Here is a 14,652-nt window from a genome sequence, read left to right on the forward strand (position 1 = left end):
GCAAGTGCCCACTGCTCTTTCCACATTTTCTAGGCAGATTTGCGTGTATGTGTTCCAACCGAGCTCATTCTGAAGTACTATTTTATAACCTTTTCTGACTTATCTACGTATCATGTATATTCTCATATCAATCTTCTACATACGTATACTTACTATATGACACTCAAAAGTGTAGGTGCATAATTATTCGTTTAAACAAACGTTTTGACATTTAGTGCCTTCCATTCTTTCGTAAAGAACACGCTCGTAGCGAAATTATGATGTATCTTCTTTTTTTTTTTACACACTGCAGCATGCTTTTTTTTTTTTAAGATTTTATTCATTTATTTGAGAGAGAGAGAATGGGAGAGAGAGAGAGCATGAGAAGAGGGAGGGTCAGAGGGAGAAGCAGACTCCCCGCGGAGCAGGGAGCCTGATGCGGGGCTCCATCCCAGGACCCCGGGATCATGACCTGAGCTGAAGGCAGACGCTTAACCAACTGAGCCACCCAGGCACCCCTATGATGTATCTTCTTAATGATTTATTTAATAATACAAACTTTTAGACATGGAATTGCTGTGTCAGCATTTATACTATTAATGGCAGTGAATAAAAATCATTTTTTTTAGCATTGGATTTAAAAGTTATTTTCTTGTTGTCTTAATGTACATGAATTCTGAATTACTATTCCCCCCAAAAGTTTATTTTGTCTTCCTTTCTAGTGCTCTTTTATTTTTCAATGCAGAAATAACTTAGAAGTTATTATTTTATATCATAGGATCACCGCTGTGGACCAAAGAAAAACTTGAACCAATAATACTTCGAAATGGCCAGTCTCTGATCCTTCCCTGCAGACCCCCTCTTGGATTACCACCACCTATAATATTCTGGATGGATAATTGTAAGTTTTAAAAATATGAACTTTCTGTCTTCAAGATTCTTATGATTACTTGCTGTCACAATGAACTGTTACCTCTCATGATTCATAAAAATGTTTATAAGGTGTTTTAGAGATGCTCAAAAAAAAAAAGAAATGCTCGCTGAAATAAATAACATGTCATGAAATAAGCAACATGATTTTCTTGAGCACCTACTGTATACCAGGCACCGCTCTAAAGAAACCAAATTTCCTGCTTCCACCGAGCTCATATTCTACGTAGTGGGAATAGTTGGGGGTGAAGACAGAAGCAGAAATCAATGCATTTATAAAGTAGGCGTCAGGGGGCGCCTGGGTGGCTCAGTCGTTAAGCGTCTGCCTTGGGCTCAGGTCATGATCTCAGGCTTCTGGGATGGAGTCCCGCATCGGGCTCTCTGCTCCGCAGGAAGCCTGCTTCTCCCTCTCCCTCTCCCCCTGCTTGTGTTCCCTCTCTCGCTGTGTCTCTCTCTGTCAAATAAATAAATAAAATCTTAAAAAAATAAATAAATAAATAAAGTAGGCGTCAGTTGACAATAAGTTCTATGAAGAAAAATAAGCAGGGACATCTGGGTGGCTCAGTTGGTGAAGCGTCTGCCTTTCGGCTCAGGTCATGATCCTGGGATCGAGTTCCGCGGCAGGCTCCCTGCTCAGCGGGGAGTCTGCTTCTCCCTCTGCCTCTCACCCCACTCTTGTGCTCTCTCTCTCTCTCAAATAAATAAATGAAATCTTAAAAAAAAAAGAAAGAAAGAAAAATAAGCAGCGTTTTGAGCAGAGACTTAGAGGAATGAGAGAGCAAGGCAGGCCCCTAAATGTCCAGGTGGAAGGGAAACCGGCAGGCCCTCCGAGGCAGGAGCATCCTAGTGCCTGGAAAGCCCCAGAGGGCAGCGTGGCCGGACCGCGGGAACCCAGCGGGAGGGAGACAGACAAGGTCGGAGAAGTCCGGGGCTCAGTACAGAGGGCTTTGGCTTTTGCTGTGAATGAAGCGGGGAGACACGGGAGGAGTGACTATACCTGGACCTAACCAGCTAGCATTAGCCCTCCTGCAGTTCCTGTGTGGATTGCAGAGGGGACAAAGGCGGGGTAGGGACACCGCCAGGTGGCCCCTGCTGAAATCCAGGCAGAAGCTGACGGTGACATGGACTTGGGTCGTGACCGTCAGGTGGGAACAAAAAGCTTCTGGATATATTGCGGACGTGGAGCCTCCAGGATTTCTTGGGATCGCGCTGGGGGCGTGAGAGGGAGCAACCAAAGATAACTCCAGAGCTGAACACTGAGCAGCTGACAACACGGAATCACCGTTTCCTGAAACAGCAGAATCCCGAGGCTGGGGGCAGGGATTCAAGCTATTTGGGATGTGTTACCTTTTGTCATTCAGATTGTTTTTTTTTTTTAATCTCCAACAACAGCTTATATTTATTGGGCATTTATGAAGTGCCAGTCCCTTTGCTGAGAACTTTACGTGGGCTATCTCATCAATTTTTTACAACTCTATGGGGCATGTCCGATTATTCATTCTACTTTTTATTTTTTTATATGTTTTTTATCGAAATATAATTGACAATGTCCTGTTAGTTGCAGGTGTACATCATAGTGATTTCATACTTTTATACATTATGGAATGATCCCCACAACAAGTCTAGTTACCATCTGTCACTATACAGAGTTATTACAATACGACTTATTCCCTGTGCTGTAGAGTACATCCCATGACTTACTCATTTTATTACTGGAAGTTTGTACTTCTTAATTCCCTTCACCTATTTTGCCCATCCCCCAACCCCTCCTCAATTCTGGTAACCAATGGTTTGTTTCCTGTATCTGTGAGTCTCTTGTTTGTTTGTTTTAGATTCTACATATAAGCGAAATTATGTGGTATTTGTCTTTCCCTGCCTGACTTATTTCACTTAATACTCTCTGGGTCCATCCATACTGTCGCAAATGGCAAGATTTCATTCTTTTTAATGTTGTGTGGTAGTCCATTGTCTATATACCATGTCTTCTTTATCCATTCATCTATGGGTGGACACTTGGGTTGCTTCCCTGTCTTGGCTATTGTGAATAATGCTGCAAAAAACATGGAGTGCATGTGTCTCTTCAAATTGGTATATTCATTTTCTTTGGATAAGTACACAGAAGGTGGAATTGCTGAATTGTAGGGTAGTTCTATTTTCAACTTTTTGAGGAACCGCCATACTGTTTTCCGGAGGGGCTGCACCAGCTTGCATTCCCACCAGCAGTGCATGAGCGTTCCTTTTCTCCACATCCTCACCAACACTCATTATTGTTATTTTTTCTTATATGTAATAGCCGTTCTGACAGGTGTGAGGTAATTAAACCTGTGGTTTTCATTTGCATTTCCCTGATGATTAGTAATGTGGAGCATCTTGTCATCTTTCCAGAAACTGAAGCACACAGAATAAAGTCATCCATTAGGCCATTTCACATCTGTCTACACCGGTACTATCCTTAAGGGAACTGTTTGTTGCCGCCTCTCCTCCTCTGCTAATAGGTTAGCATATTATCTTAGAGGTAGCTTGGGGTTCTGCTTGGAGACCAGGAAACCAGGGTTGTGGAGGCGAGAGGCCTGGAGGCCTGGAGGATAGCCATGAGGAGGTGCCCAGCAGGACTTGGAAGGCAGATGCCGGGCTCTGGTCAGCAATGCAGGAATGGTAGAGCAGAGGTGCTCCTAGAGCCAGGGGCTGGGTGAGAGAACTGGGGGTTGAAGTGGTATGGGGGTAGAGCAAAGCCTGGGATGTGGAGATCCGGAGCCACCCAGTGGAACTTAGGGACAAACCAGCAAAGCAGATGAGAAGGAGCAGTCCCTGAGCGAGGAAGAGAACAGAGACAGAGCAGTGTCCTTGGGATAAGGTGAAGCAAAATGTCAAGAAGACAGAACAATCAACTGTTTCAAAAGATCAGATAACTTCTGAGCTGACTGAAAAACAATTATTCAGTTTGGCGACACGGGGATCACTGTTGACCTTGAAAAGAATCGTTTAGGTGGACTGGTGGGAAGGAATGCAAAATATTTGTAGGGAATACAGTCTATTCTCAGTGACATGATTTCCTCTGAATTCACAGACTGTTCACATTTCTAAAGAGAAAATTTCGCTGGAATATTTAATTTCCATTTGTGACTCTTATATGGAAAAATGTTCAGAGAAAGTATCACAAAGAAATGAAAAATAAATATGTGAATGAATCAATGAGCAAACATATTTTCCTGTTACTGCATAACAGCTTTTGAACAGATTTTGAAAGAATACATAGCGAATCGGTTGTAAATGAGAGGTGTATCCAAATGTCACTGCCAAAACGAGACTCAGTGTTTGGTCCTTGGTTCTTACCCAGAAATGATGACCTTTTCACTTAATACATAGACGAATACTTGTAAAGTTTCAGAATCATCTGAATATGTAACTTTGTTTTCCGTATTGCACTGCTGGGCTATGTCATTTACCTACCTTTTAGGCTGTTAGCAAATCATCTGGACCTTTCAAATGAAATTGCATCTGGAATACAAAAAAAATTTTCAGATTTGTGTAGCATTCTTGTTGTAAGATGACATTATCAAGTTCTTCCTATCTGCATACATTTTTTTTTCTAAGTGTAAGGCAAAGGATCTCAGAGAGCAAAGTGCTACCACCCTCTTAAAGCCTCATTCCCTTTCATTTGACCTACCAACACCCATCAATAATAAAATACAGCACGAGACTCCGAAGAGAATAAATGAATACTTATCTTTAACTCTTTGTATTCATTAAATAAGTGTACATTATTTTCCTCAGTTATTTATTTTTTTTGAGAGAGAGAGAGCGAGCAAGAGCAGGGGTGAGGAGGAGCAGAGGGAGAGGGAAAGAGAATCCCAAGCAGGTTCCAAACCCGGCATGGAGCCTGACGTGGGGCTTGATCTCACAACCCCGAGATCATGACCTGAGCTAAAATCGAGAGCCGGACGCTTAACTGACTGAGCCACCCAGGCGCGCCTCTTGAGTTATTCTTAAAACAACCCTTTCTCTAGGCATTCACGGCTTATAATCATGAATTTACAACCACCAACCAAACCCCCCTCGTGGCCAAGAACTTGGCTAACATGGCTAACCTGCATTCTTTCAGGCTCTGGCTCCACATTTCCCTGCCCCAAGGAGCTGCAGGCTTTCGACCACAATTTTGCATTTCATGTAGTGTTAGATAGGATGCCTTTTGCAGGAGGAGCCCACTGCTTGGCTCAGACTGGAGAATCCTCCAGGAGACAGAACGCCTAGCCCCAAGGCTGCTGGAGTGTGCAGGTTTCCTCGTTCTCTCACTTCAGACGCACAGAATGCTCAGTTAGGGCTCCGGGAATTGAGTCAGAAGCTTTAAAACATGCATGTTGGGGCGCCTGGGTAGCTCAGTTGTTAAGTGTCTGCCTTTGACTCAGGTCATGATCCCAGGGTCCTGGGATCGAGCCCCACATCGGGCTCCCTGCTCAGCGGGAAGCCTGCTTCTCCCTCTCCCACTCCCCCTGCTTGTGTTCCCTCTCTCGCTGTCTCTTTCTCTGTCAAATAAGTAAAATCTTAAAAAAAAAAATGTATGTTAGCCCCCCAAGTGTAAATTCATGCATAGATCAGTGTCCCCCGCTCCCCAAGTCCTCCATCCACTTAGAAAGCCTTCCTTCAGTGCCTGAGGCTGGACAGTGCCTTAACTGGACCCGAGGGGAAGTAAACTGTGAAGCATGAACCTGGAAAGTGCTGACTTTCATTTCATTTAATCACGGAGCCCCTAGCAAGGGCCCTGCATGGGTTCAAGGATACAGCAGACCCTCTCTGTCCTCCTGGAACCTAAAGTCCCAGTGCAGGAAGACGGGCAATAAAGCACACACGGGCCAAGTAAAAATACATCGTAGGTTAGAAGGAAAGAAAAAAATCGTGGAGTGGGGGTAGGCTGGGCTGGGGTGGCCTCTGAGGGGCTCATCTGCAGCATTCCATCATCATCACTCGCTGTTGCGAATGGCCTCCTTGTGCTCCCCGATTCCTCAGTGAGGCCACGGGCTCAGGCAGGGAGGGAGCCTGAGATGCCGGGCGCCTCACGTGGAACCTGGTTTGAAGTTAGGTGCTCTCACCGTATGTGTGTCTGACCGAGCATGTGGACACAAGCCAACCTAACAGCCTGACAACCCTTTTTAACGCATTTTCCAAGATACATGTGTATATGTGTTTAACAGTTAGGGACTAACTTAAATATTAGGAAAAGTGCCACAAACTCTTTTGTAAAGCATTTTTTTGTTTGTTTACACTTGTTTAATACAACACTTGACTGTATGATTCTAATCTCACCTCTGCCCGCACTCCAGAGAAATTAGGGTTTGGCAGGTGCAGCTGTAGTTTTCATGCGTCCTGCTGTTTTTTTCTACAGTCACTTGCTTTTACTTGAAGAGCTTTATAGGGGAAAAAAAATTCTGGTGAAGTTCACAAAACTATTAGTAGATACATTTGTCTTGGTCATTGGGAAAGTGGCCACTTTGCGATGGAATCATCTGGATGTCTCTCTGCCTTTCTCCAGCCTTTCAGAGACTTCCACAAAGTGAGAGGGTTTCTCAAGGTCTGAACGGAGACCTTTACTTCTCCAATGTTCTCCCAGAGGATACCCGTGAGGACTATATCTGTTATGCCAGATTTAATCATACTCAAACCATACAGCAGAAGCAACCTATTTCCGTGAAGGTGATTTCAGGTAAGAGCTCAGCCTCCTGACTCTCTCTTTCAATGATGTTTACAAGTGTGCCTAAGATATGTTAACTAGTAAACACTACTGACTTTGAAGTACACAAGTTCATTGATCAGGAAACTACCCGTGACTAGTTACTGACGTGTTGGCAGATAAAGAGCACACATAACCTAGATACTGTATTTTACATTCTTTGCTGGTTTCACTGTTGCTGTTTCCACAGTAACTTTCTGGGTCTACTTGGTCCCCGGAGCATTTGCGTGTGCTTTATGCCCCAGCGTGCCTTTAATTAGCAGCCCTACAGCTTCAGTTTTGTGTCCCTATATTACTGGCTGGGTGGCTGAGTGAAGTCATCAGTCAGTCAGTTAGTCAGGTACAATGTAAAAGCCTGGGCTTACGTGCTAGGGATGGCACTTGGTCAGCATAGCTATATACGTTTGCTTTTGTTGCCCGACACCTTTTTACAGTACCCTCTCCCCTGCTTTTTGCATTCTTCATAATATTCTGTTTATTTCAGTGGATGAATTGAATGACACCGTAGCTGCTAATTTGAATGACACTGAGTTTTATAGTGGTGAGTTACGGTCACTGCAGCTGATACTCCTCTCCTTCATCGTAGAGTTCAGTTCACTAACTTCACCTCCATAGCTGTTAAACGTAATTTCTTCATGAGAGTCCTAGTTCCATGTTTAATACCGCTAGAACGAATGTGTGTTTTCTATGAAATTTAGCTATAAGCTTACGTCCTGTCACTAAAACATTTTGCACGTTGTATGTATAGTAATAAAAATTATTATCACTGTTTTCATGTGAAGCACCATTTCCCGTGATTTGGAAAAAAAAATCTTTCATGTATGTTTAGAATTATATTTTTCATTTTTTAGTCTTGTTCACAAACTTTTCTCATTAACCAAATAAGAGTGCATTAACCCGCTAGAATACTAACTCGTCAGTCTTAGCAACCGTTAGCAACTAACATCAAGTGGATTTTGATAGTAAAACATCACATTTCCCATCTGTTCTCACATGACATTATCAGTGTCATATAATTAGCAATAGCATTTCTCTTAGTTTTGTTTAAAACCAAGTCACTATCTTCAGTAGAAATAGCCTTTTTAAAAATAGAGCATTTACTTTATCCTTTTAAAAAGAAAAGAATTTGGTTTCCTTAAGGGAAATGTGACTTTCAAGTATAAGGTCTATCAATGAAAATTGTGGTTTCTGGATATGGGGGTCCTCTCAATGATCTCTAAGGCAGAATTTCTGCGGTATTAATTTTTTACCCTTGAGATATAAAGTAAAAAACATTAAGGTACTATCAATGACCAGAGTAGGCATACCACAACTTCTGCCTTACTATTTGATTTTAATATATCCTGAAAAAGATGGGTCTCAAAACCATTCCCAAAGTGATTTCAGAGAAGTAAGGTTTCCTCCACAATTTCTAAAGTCTTAGGAAAATTCTCATTTCTCTCAAGTAATACCTTCCCTGGTATTCAGTTTTTTCTTCTGAGAAGTGAGAATAATTCATATATTACCTTTTCACTCACTTTTGGTGAGCATCAAATAGATAATGCATAAGATGGTATAATTCCTACTTCACGTTTTTCTGAGAGGCCATTAGAAGGTAAGGCCACATTTAAACAAGGTTTCCATAAAATGGAAGATAGCCTACGTGGGCCTCCCTGAGATCTCGGACTTGAGGCCTCTTTATTTTTTCATTGAGGAAACCAAGTTCAATTTATTTAACATTCATTATTCTTAATGTATGGCACACAATTTGCCAGACCTCTGTCAATAACTTTCTAGTTTTGTTTTGTTTTCCATAAACCTTGCAGTTTGGGGGTCTTGATATTTAGACATCCCCCACAGATTTATGTCCATGATTAGTCAGTGGAATTGACTATGATGTTGTCCCTAGTATAAACCAAACTGCCTGCTTCCATAGTCATAGCTTTCAGAAAAATCTAACATCTTCCGCGATATGTTTAATTTTCACTTTGACCCGAGCACTAATTTTAAGAGTTGGGTAGTTTGATAATGTGACTTTCCTCTATGTCTACATTTTGAAAATTTGCCAAAGCACCAAAAATTCATAAAAACCTAACCCAAATTAAAGGAATGCACAAGAGTTAAATAGTCCTTCGTATTAGTGCTTACTGTAACCAACATCGTTTCCGTTGCTGAGTGAGCAATGTTTGTAAGGCAGAGAGTGTGGACGTGCAGTTTAACGAATGTCACAGTGTTAAGTAGTTTTGGAAAGGGATTAGATTTTTAGGCAGTGAACTGTGTTTCTAGAAATACATATTCATAACTTTTAATCCATATGATTGTATTGTTTGCAGCAAAATCAAATAGAGAGAGGCCACCAACCTTTTTAACTCCAGAAGGCAATGCCAGTCATAAGGAAGAATTAAGAGGGAATGTCCTTTCGCTGGAATGCATTGCAGAGGGACTGTGAGTTCGCGCTTTCTGTCTTTTTTTTTTTTTAAGATTTTATTTATTTATTTATTTATTTATTTGAGAGAGAGAGAGAGAGAGAGAGCACTGGCTGGAGAGAGCATGAGCCTGTGGGCGGGGGAGGGGAGGGCAGCGGGAGAAGCAGACTCCCTGCTGAGCAGGGAGGCCAACCTGGGGGCTTGATCCCGATCCCAGGAGCCTGGGCCCGAAGGCAGACTCTTTATCGACTGAGCCACGCAGGCGCCCCTGCACTTTCTGTCTTGCTGTACATTTCTTACAGAAACCTGCTGAATCGGAAGAGAGGCTGATACCACAGCAACACTCATTGTCTTATACTAACTAATTCCATCAAGCATCAAGAAAAATGTGATAATTGTTTTCAAAAATAAGCCGTATGAATCTCCTATTATTGAACTATTCTCATAATAGTGTTCCTCTTGAAATAAGTATCAGTAGTCACCTTATGGTTGCTATGATTACAATTAGGGTGTAGTATTTTGCTCCTGTTATGTAACAGACAACCTCAAAACCTAGCGGCTTAAAAACAATAGCTGTTTATCGTTAATCATTCGTCCGCAGGTCGCAGGGCAGTTGCTGTAACGGGCTAGAGCGGGATGTTTTAGGGTGAGCCTGCTCATGCCTCTGCTGGGCAGCTCCACTGAGGGTTCACAATTCCAGGGGTCTGCCGGCTGCTCGCGGGGCAGCTCTTGGCCTTGAGTTTCTCCTGTTCCTCCAGCCATCTAGCCCTGGCTTATTCTCCTAACAACAGAAGCACATGCACGGCCTCTTAGGGCTCTTGGGTCTAGTCTCAGAACAGGCACTCTGTCCCTCCCACTACTTCCTGTAGGCAGGTCACAAGCCTAGCTTCTTTGCAGATGCCTCAGGACAACTGTTAAATTAGGTGCACATCAGTGGCAAGTTTCTACATCGTTCCCTCTTAGCCCTGGCACCGAGCAAGTACTGTTGATGTGGGCACATTTGCTGAAAACATTGAATGGAGTCTCAGAAACATTGTCGTGATCCCATGTCCTGACCTGGTAATGCAACAGTTTCTCGATCCTTCCCAGAACTGACCTCCAGGAATGGCTTTACTGCAGGAGACCTGTGGAGGCCTCTGCTGGTCACGTCAGGGAATCACAACACACACTACTCAGTTCAAGTAACTGAAACTAGCAAAACGCCCCTTTAAAGATGTATTAAGTATGTATCCTTCCCACCAGAATTAAAAAACAAACCCCAAACCCTTGCAGTTTTCGTCATCATGGTGTTAGAAAGTAGTTTAATCTATCAACCTCCAACCTTTTGGGAGTAGAGATACCCATTCTCACAATTTTCTGATTCCCCTTCCTGTGAAGAGTCTATTACGTAAAAACTAAAATATGGTTGATATTTGGAAATTGCATAAAACTTCCAAAAGAATTTTTAAAACCTTGGGATGTTATAAAACTAATATTGGGGGTTCTTAGCATTTACAAACCAGTAGCTGGAGGACTCACAGAATCAAAATATTTCTAATTCTTAACAACTGTTCAGTGGAATACTAAGCAGGCTTCCAGAACAATCCATGACTTAGTTTGACCTCATGTTTCTATCCCCATGATCCATTCACCTTCAGATCATGTGAGGTGCAGATTATCTGATTAAAAAAAAAAACACCGGAATATGCTATTAGATACCACATGGGTCTCATATCTTCCACTTTTTAAAATGATTTTACATTTTCTGCCTCTTTTTATATTCACAGCAGATTTTATTTTAGAAGTTATTTCATCAAAGAAATATGTTCAATTATTTCTATTCAGCTACACAAACCAGAAGCAATTCTACAATCAACCAATTAATCCCACTTGCATTTCTAAGGACAAATATTGTGATCTTCCTGAGGTTCCTAGGCCTTTTTTTTTGGTCTTTATCTTCCCAACACACAACTCAGTGCTTGGTCCATAGTTCAGTGCTTAGTAAATGTTTGTGTCCGGTGGATTTTTATTTTATCCTCATAAAAATCTTCTAAAGTCACTAGATCAAAATTCTTCCATTTGATAGGGAAATGTGTGCAAAAGTTCATGGGCACAAATATATATATATATATCAGCTCTTTCTCTGCATTTTTAACTCTAGCTGATAAAAAAACTCAGTATCACTAATTTCATAGTAAGCCTTTCGATTAACGTATTCCTTCCTGTAAAATTTTCAAGGAGTGTCTCACTGATCAGAACTTTGAAGAGAATAAAATAATGAGGCCCCTTCAGCGAAGTCACTAGGCTAGGCTGGTCATTACATCAGGGAAGTCAAAGGTCATGGAGTGCCATGCATTACCACAGTGCTGCTTTCGTGACAGTGCTAGCTCACAGAATTCGATACAGGGGCTTAAGCATTATTTATAAAATTGTGATGCTAGTTACAATGTCTTTCTAGTCCTCATGATCTTTAAACAAAGAAGTTGTTACCAACTTTCGTGAAGATTCACCCTCAAAAGCAGTGAGGTGAACTTCTTTTTTAATAATATCATTTATTTGTCTTATCAGGCCTACCCCAATTATTTACTGGATAAAAGAAGATGGAACACTGCCCATCAACCGGACATTTTATAGGAACTTCAAGAAAACTCTACAGATCATTCAGGTTTCAGAAGCAGACTCTGGAAATTACCAGTGTATAGCCAAAAACCCATTGGGAGCTATCCATCATACCATTTCTGTTACAGTTAAAGGTATACAATTGTTTCAAATGCATGGCTCTTGCCTTCATGAGAAGTCATAAATCTTCAATTACATACACCTTTGATCTGATTCTTCAATTAATAATAAATGTAAATTCATATCAACATTCCTGACACCCTCTTTTCTCACTGCTCTTTAGAGTGCATCTAAATCAGGTCAAAAATTCTCTTTCTCAAACCTTCCTCATAGAAGAATTCCAATTAATAACTGTAGAAAGAAGGAGGGAAACCAGAAATCACCATTAACATCCCACAGTTATAACTCCTGCAGGCAAGAGCCAATGATGAAAGATGGATGAAACTTTAAGGAGAAACAGGGGATCCCCTTGGCCTCAAAGTATTTCTTCTCACACACACACCCCAAAAATTAATTACGGAAGCAGGTTTAACATATTTTCACAATTCTTCACCTTTCCTCTGGGAAGGAGATGGAGCTGAATTTCCCACCCTTGAGTGTGGGCTGGACTTAGTGACTCACTTTTAATGAATCGATTATGGAAAGCAGGTAAATAGCAACTTTACAGAGAAACCTGGCAGATAATACCCTAACCATGTGCTCAAGGTTAGCATAAGCAGTAATAAGTCATGTTGGTATCGTGGACCCCCTAAAATGATGCAGTAAGAGGGATCCATCACCCAAAACCTCAGTCTAATCATGAAAAAACACCAGACAAACCCAAGTTGAAAGACGTTCTATGAAATAACCAATCAGTACTCTTGAAAAGTGTCAAGGTCACGAAAGACAAGGAAAGATCAAGAAACTGTCAGATTGGAGGAAACTAGTAAGGTGACAAGACAAGTAAAGACGATGTGGTATCCAGGAGAGGGTCCTGGGACAGAGAGAAGCCATTAGTAGAAGAAGAAGATGTAGTTTAGCTAATGGTATTGTACCAGTGTTAATTTCTTGTGTTGATAACTGAACCATTGTTATATAAGGGAACATTAGAGAAAGCTGGCTGAAGGGCTCATGGGAGTTCTCTATCCTAACTTTGCAACTTCTCAAAAATGCGAAGTTTTTTAACTTCCTTCCCAGGTTTATAATTACGTGTATTCTGCAGGGCTCAGAATCTAAATTCATGTTTCTTAGCCCTATCTGTACCTATAAATTGCTCTATAACCTTAGCGAAATCTGTTACCTTTCTAATGTCTGGTTAATTTAATGTAAAGCAAGATGGTCTTTGTATCAAAAGGCTCTAGAAATAATACATAGTTGTCTGTGAATCTCTTGAAACATTCTTTTGAAAATCTGAAGTGTTCTTTGAGGCATCACTTATAAATTTATTTACTCCTAAAAAAAGGAAGCTAACAAATATTTTGCAAAATATTTTTATTATTAAAATAGTTCCGCATACTAGATTTGCTAGAATACTTGTATGATTCAAATGTTTGTGGGTTTTTTTCTTTCATTCACAAAGCGGCTCCATACTGGATCATGGCACCTCAAAACCTTGTGCTGTCCCCAGGAGAGGACGGGAGGCTGACGTGCGGAGCTAACGGCAGCCCCAAGCCCAGAATTAGCTGGTTGTTGAATGGAGTCCCAGTAGAAAGTAAGTTGCCTTGACAGGCTCCGCGGTTGCAGTCCATTTTCAGAGCATAGCTACATCTCAGCAGGGAACAGGTTGGGATAAAATCACTGGTGGTGAGGAAGGAAGCCATGTGTAGTTTAAAAAGAGGCACCAAATTACCTTTGGATGTTTATTTTATTACCTTTAGATATTCTTTATGACGGAGTACTTGGTGCCCTTAACGTGACGGTATGTGTTGATTAGGACTTGGCAATATTTCCTGTTTTTTTACATGGATCCGGGGAAGAATGGCAGGGTCAGAAAGAAACATTCCTGCAGAGTTCAGATGATCGTCTCTGTTCCGAATGTCGAGTGTTTTGTGGAGACAGCACAGGAGTCCGAGGAGACACGGAGGGGAGGCTGTGACGAGAATAAGAGACACAGCTGTGGTCATTTAAAGAGTTTTCATTCCTAAGCACAGCCCAGATGTTCCCCTCTTCAGAGGTCACCATCCCATTTAATGCCCACAGAAGAACATACCCCCTGACCGTGACTACGTGCAGGACCCTCGGTCTTTGCTTAGTCTTCCCTCCCCAGGTATGCCGAGCTCACCGGAGCAGTACTGACGCAGGCCGGGCTGCTGTGGGCCACCTCTTCAGCCGTCTTCCCTGGACCGCTCGTGGCTCTCGCTCTCTCAACCAGCTTCTCCAGCCTGCCGCCACGCTGCCCAGAACGGTCCCCCAAAGTGTGGCCACAGGCCCGTCCATTAATCTAAATCACAGCAGACACCAGCTTTACAAAACCTGGGGAAAGGCTTGCGGATAGTGGAAGGCTTGAGGATGATGGCAAAACAAAACAAACTTAAAATCGGATATTGCCCCTCCCTGCTCCCAGATTCCTAAGAGAGAGAGCCCAGCGGCTCTCCTTTTGTCCCGGCCTCAGCCACCACCAGCGGCTGCTTGAAGGAGAATCTCTGCACATTTTCCCCTTCTTGGAGTTCACACCCAGACCCAGAGAGAGAGAGAAAATTGGCTTTCATTTAAAACCTAGACTCAGGCTCACCCTCTAGCCAATAACAATAATAAGCAAAGATATTCTTGACTCACAATAAAGACAACATTCAGGCTTATGAAGTAGAGCAGCTTTGCTCCTCATTGCCTCCAAGTCAGAGACAAAAATTGGTTCTACTTCTACATAACTAAAAGGTCCATTAAACTGGCTTTTCTGAAATAGTCTTCACCCTAGGATGGATCTGAGAAATGCTGGCAGATTTCCATGGCTCAGTCCCTGTGGCTCACCATCTGGGTCTCACAATGGCAGGTCTAGACCAAGGAAGAGCTCCCCATTCCATGAATTTTATTAGGAAT

At 42.1% G+C, this 14,652-nt stretch overlaps 1 protein-coding gene across 23 annotated transcripts in view; it reads left to right on the forward strand.

Moving 5' to 3' along the window:
* Window positions 1–14,652, forward strand: part of NRCAM (neuronal cell adhesion molecule) — a 267,353-nt gene that overhangs the window by 200,967 nt on the left and 51,734 nt on the right. For 19 of the 23 annotated variants that reach the window (XM_078060013.1, XM_036084020.2, XM_078060012.1 and 16 more), the window contains 6 exons: window positions 758–880; window positions 6,437–6,607; window positions 7,119–7,175; window positions 8,947–9,058; window positions 11,587–11,771; window positions 13,196–13,327. In XM_078060013.1, the coding sequence (XP_077916139.1) occupies window positions 758–880; window positions 6,437–6,607; window positions 7,119–7,175; window positions 8,947–9,058; window positions 11,587–11,771; window positions 13,196–13,327 (780 nt within the window). The remainder of the gene's footprint in view (window positions 1–757; window positions 881–6,436; window positions 6,608–7,118; window positions 7,176–8,946; window positions 9,059–11,586; window positions 11,772–13,195; window positions 13,328–14,652) is intronic. The other 4 variants (XM_078060015.1, XM_036084012.2, XM_036084021.2 and 1 more) reach the window with 1 other exon arrangement.

The sequence above is a fragment of the Halichoerus grypus genome, chromosome 12 (genome assembly GCF_964656455.1).
Source record: "Halichoerus grypus chromosome 12, mHalGry1.hap1.1, whole genome shotgun sequence".
Lineage (NCBI taxonomy): Eukaryota > Metazoa > Chordata > Mammalia > Carnivora > Phocidae > Halichoerus > Halichoerus grypus.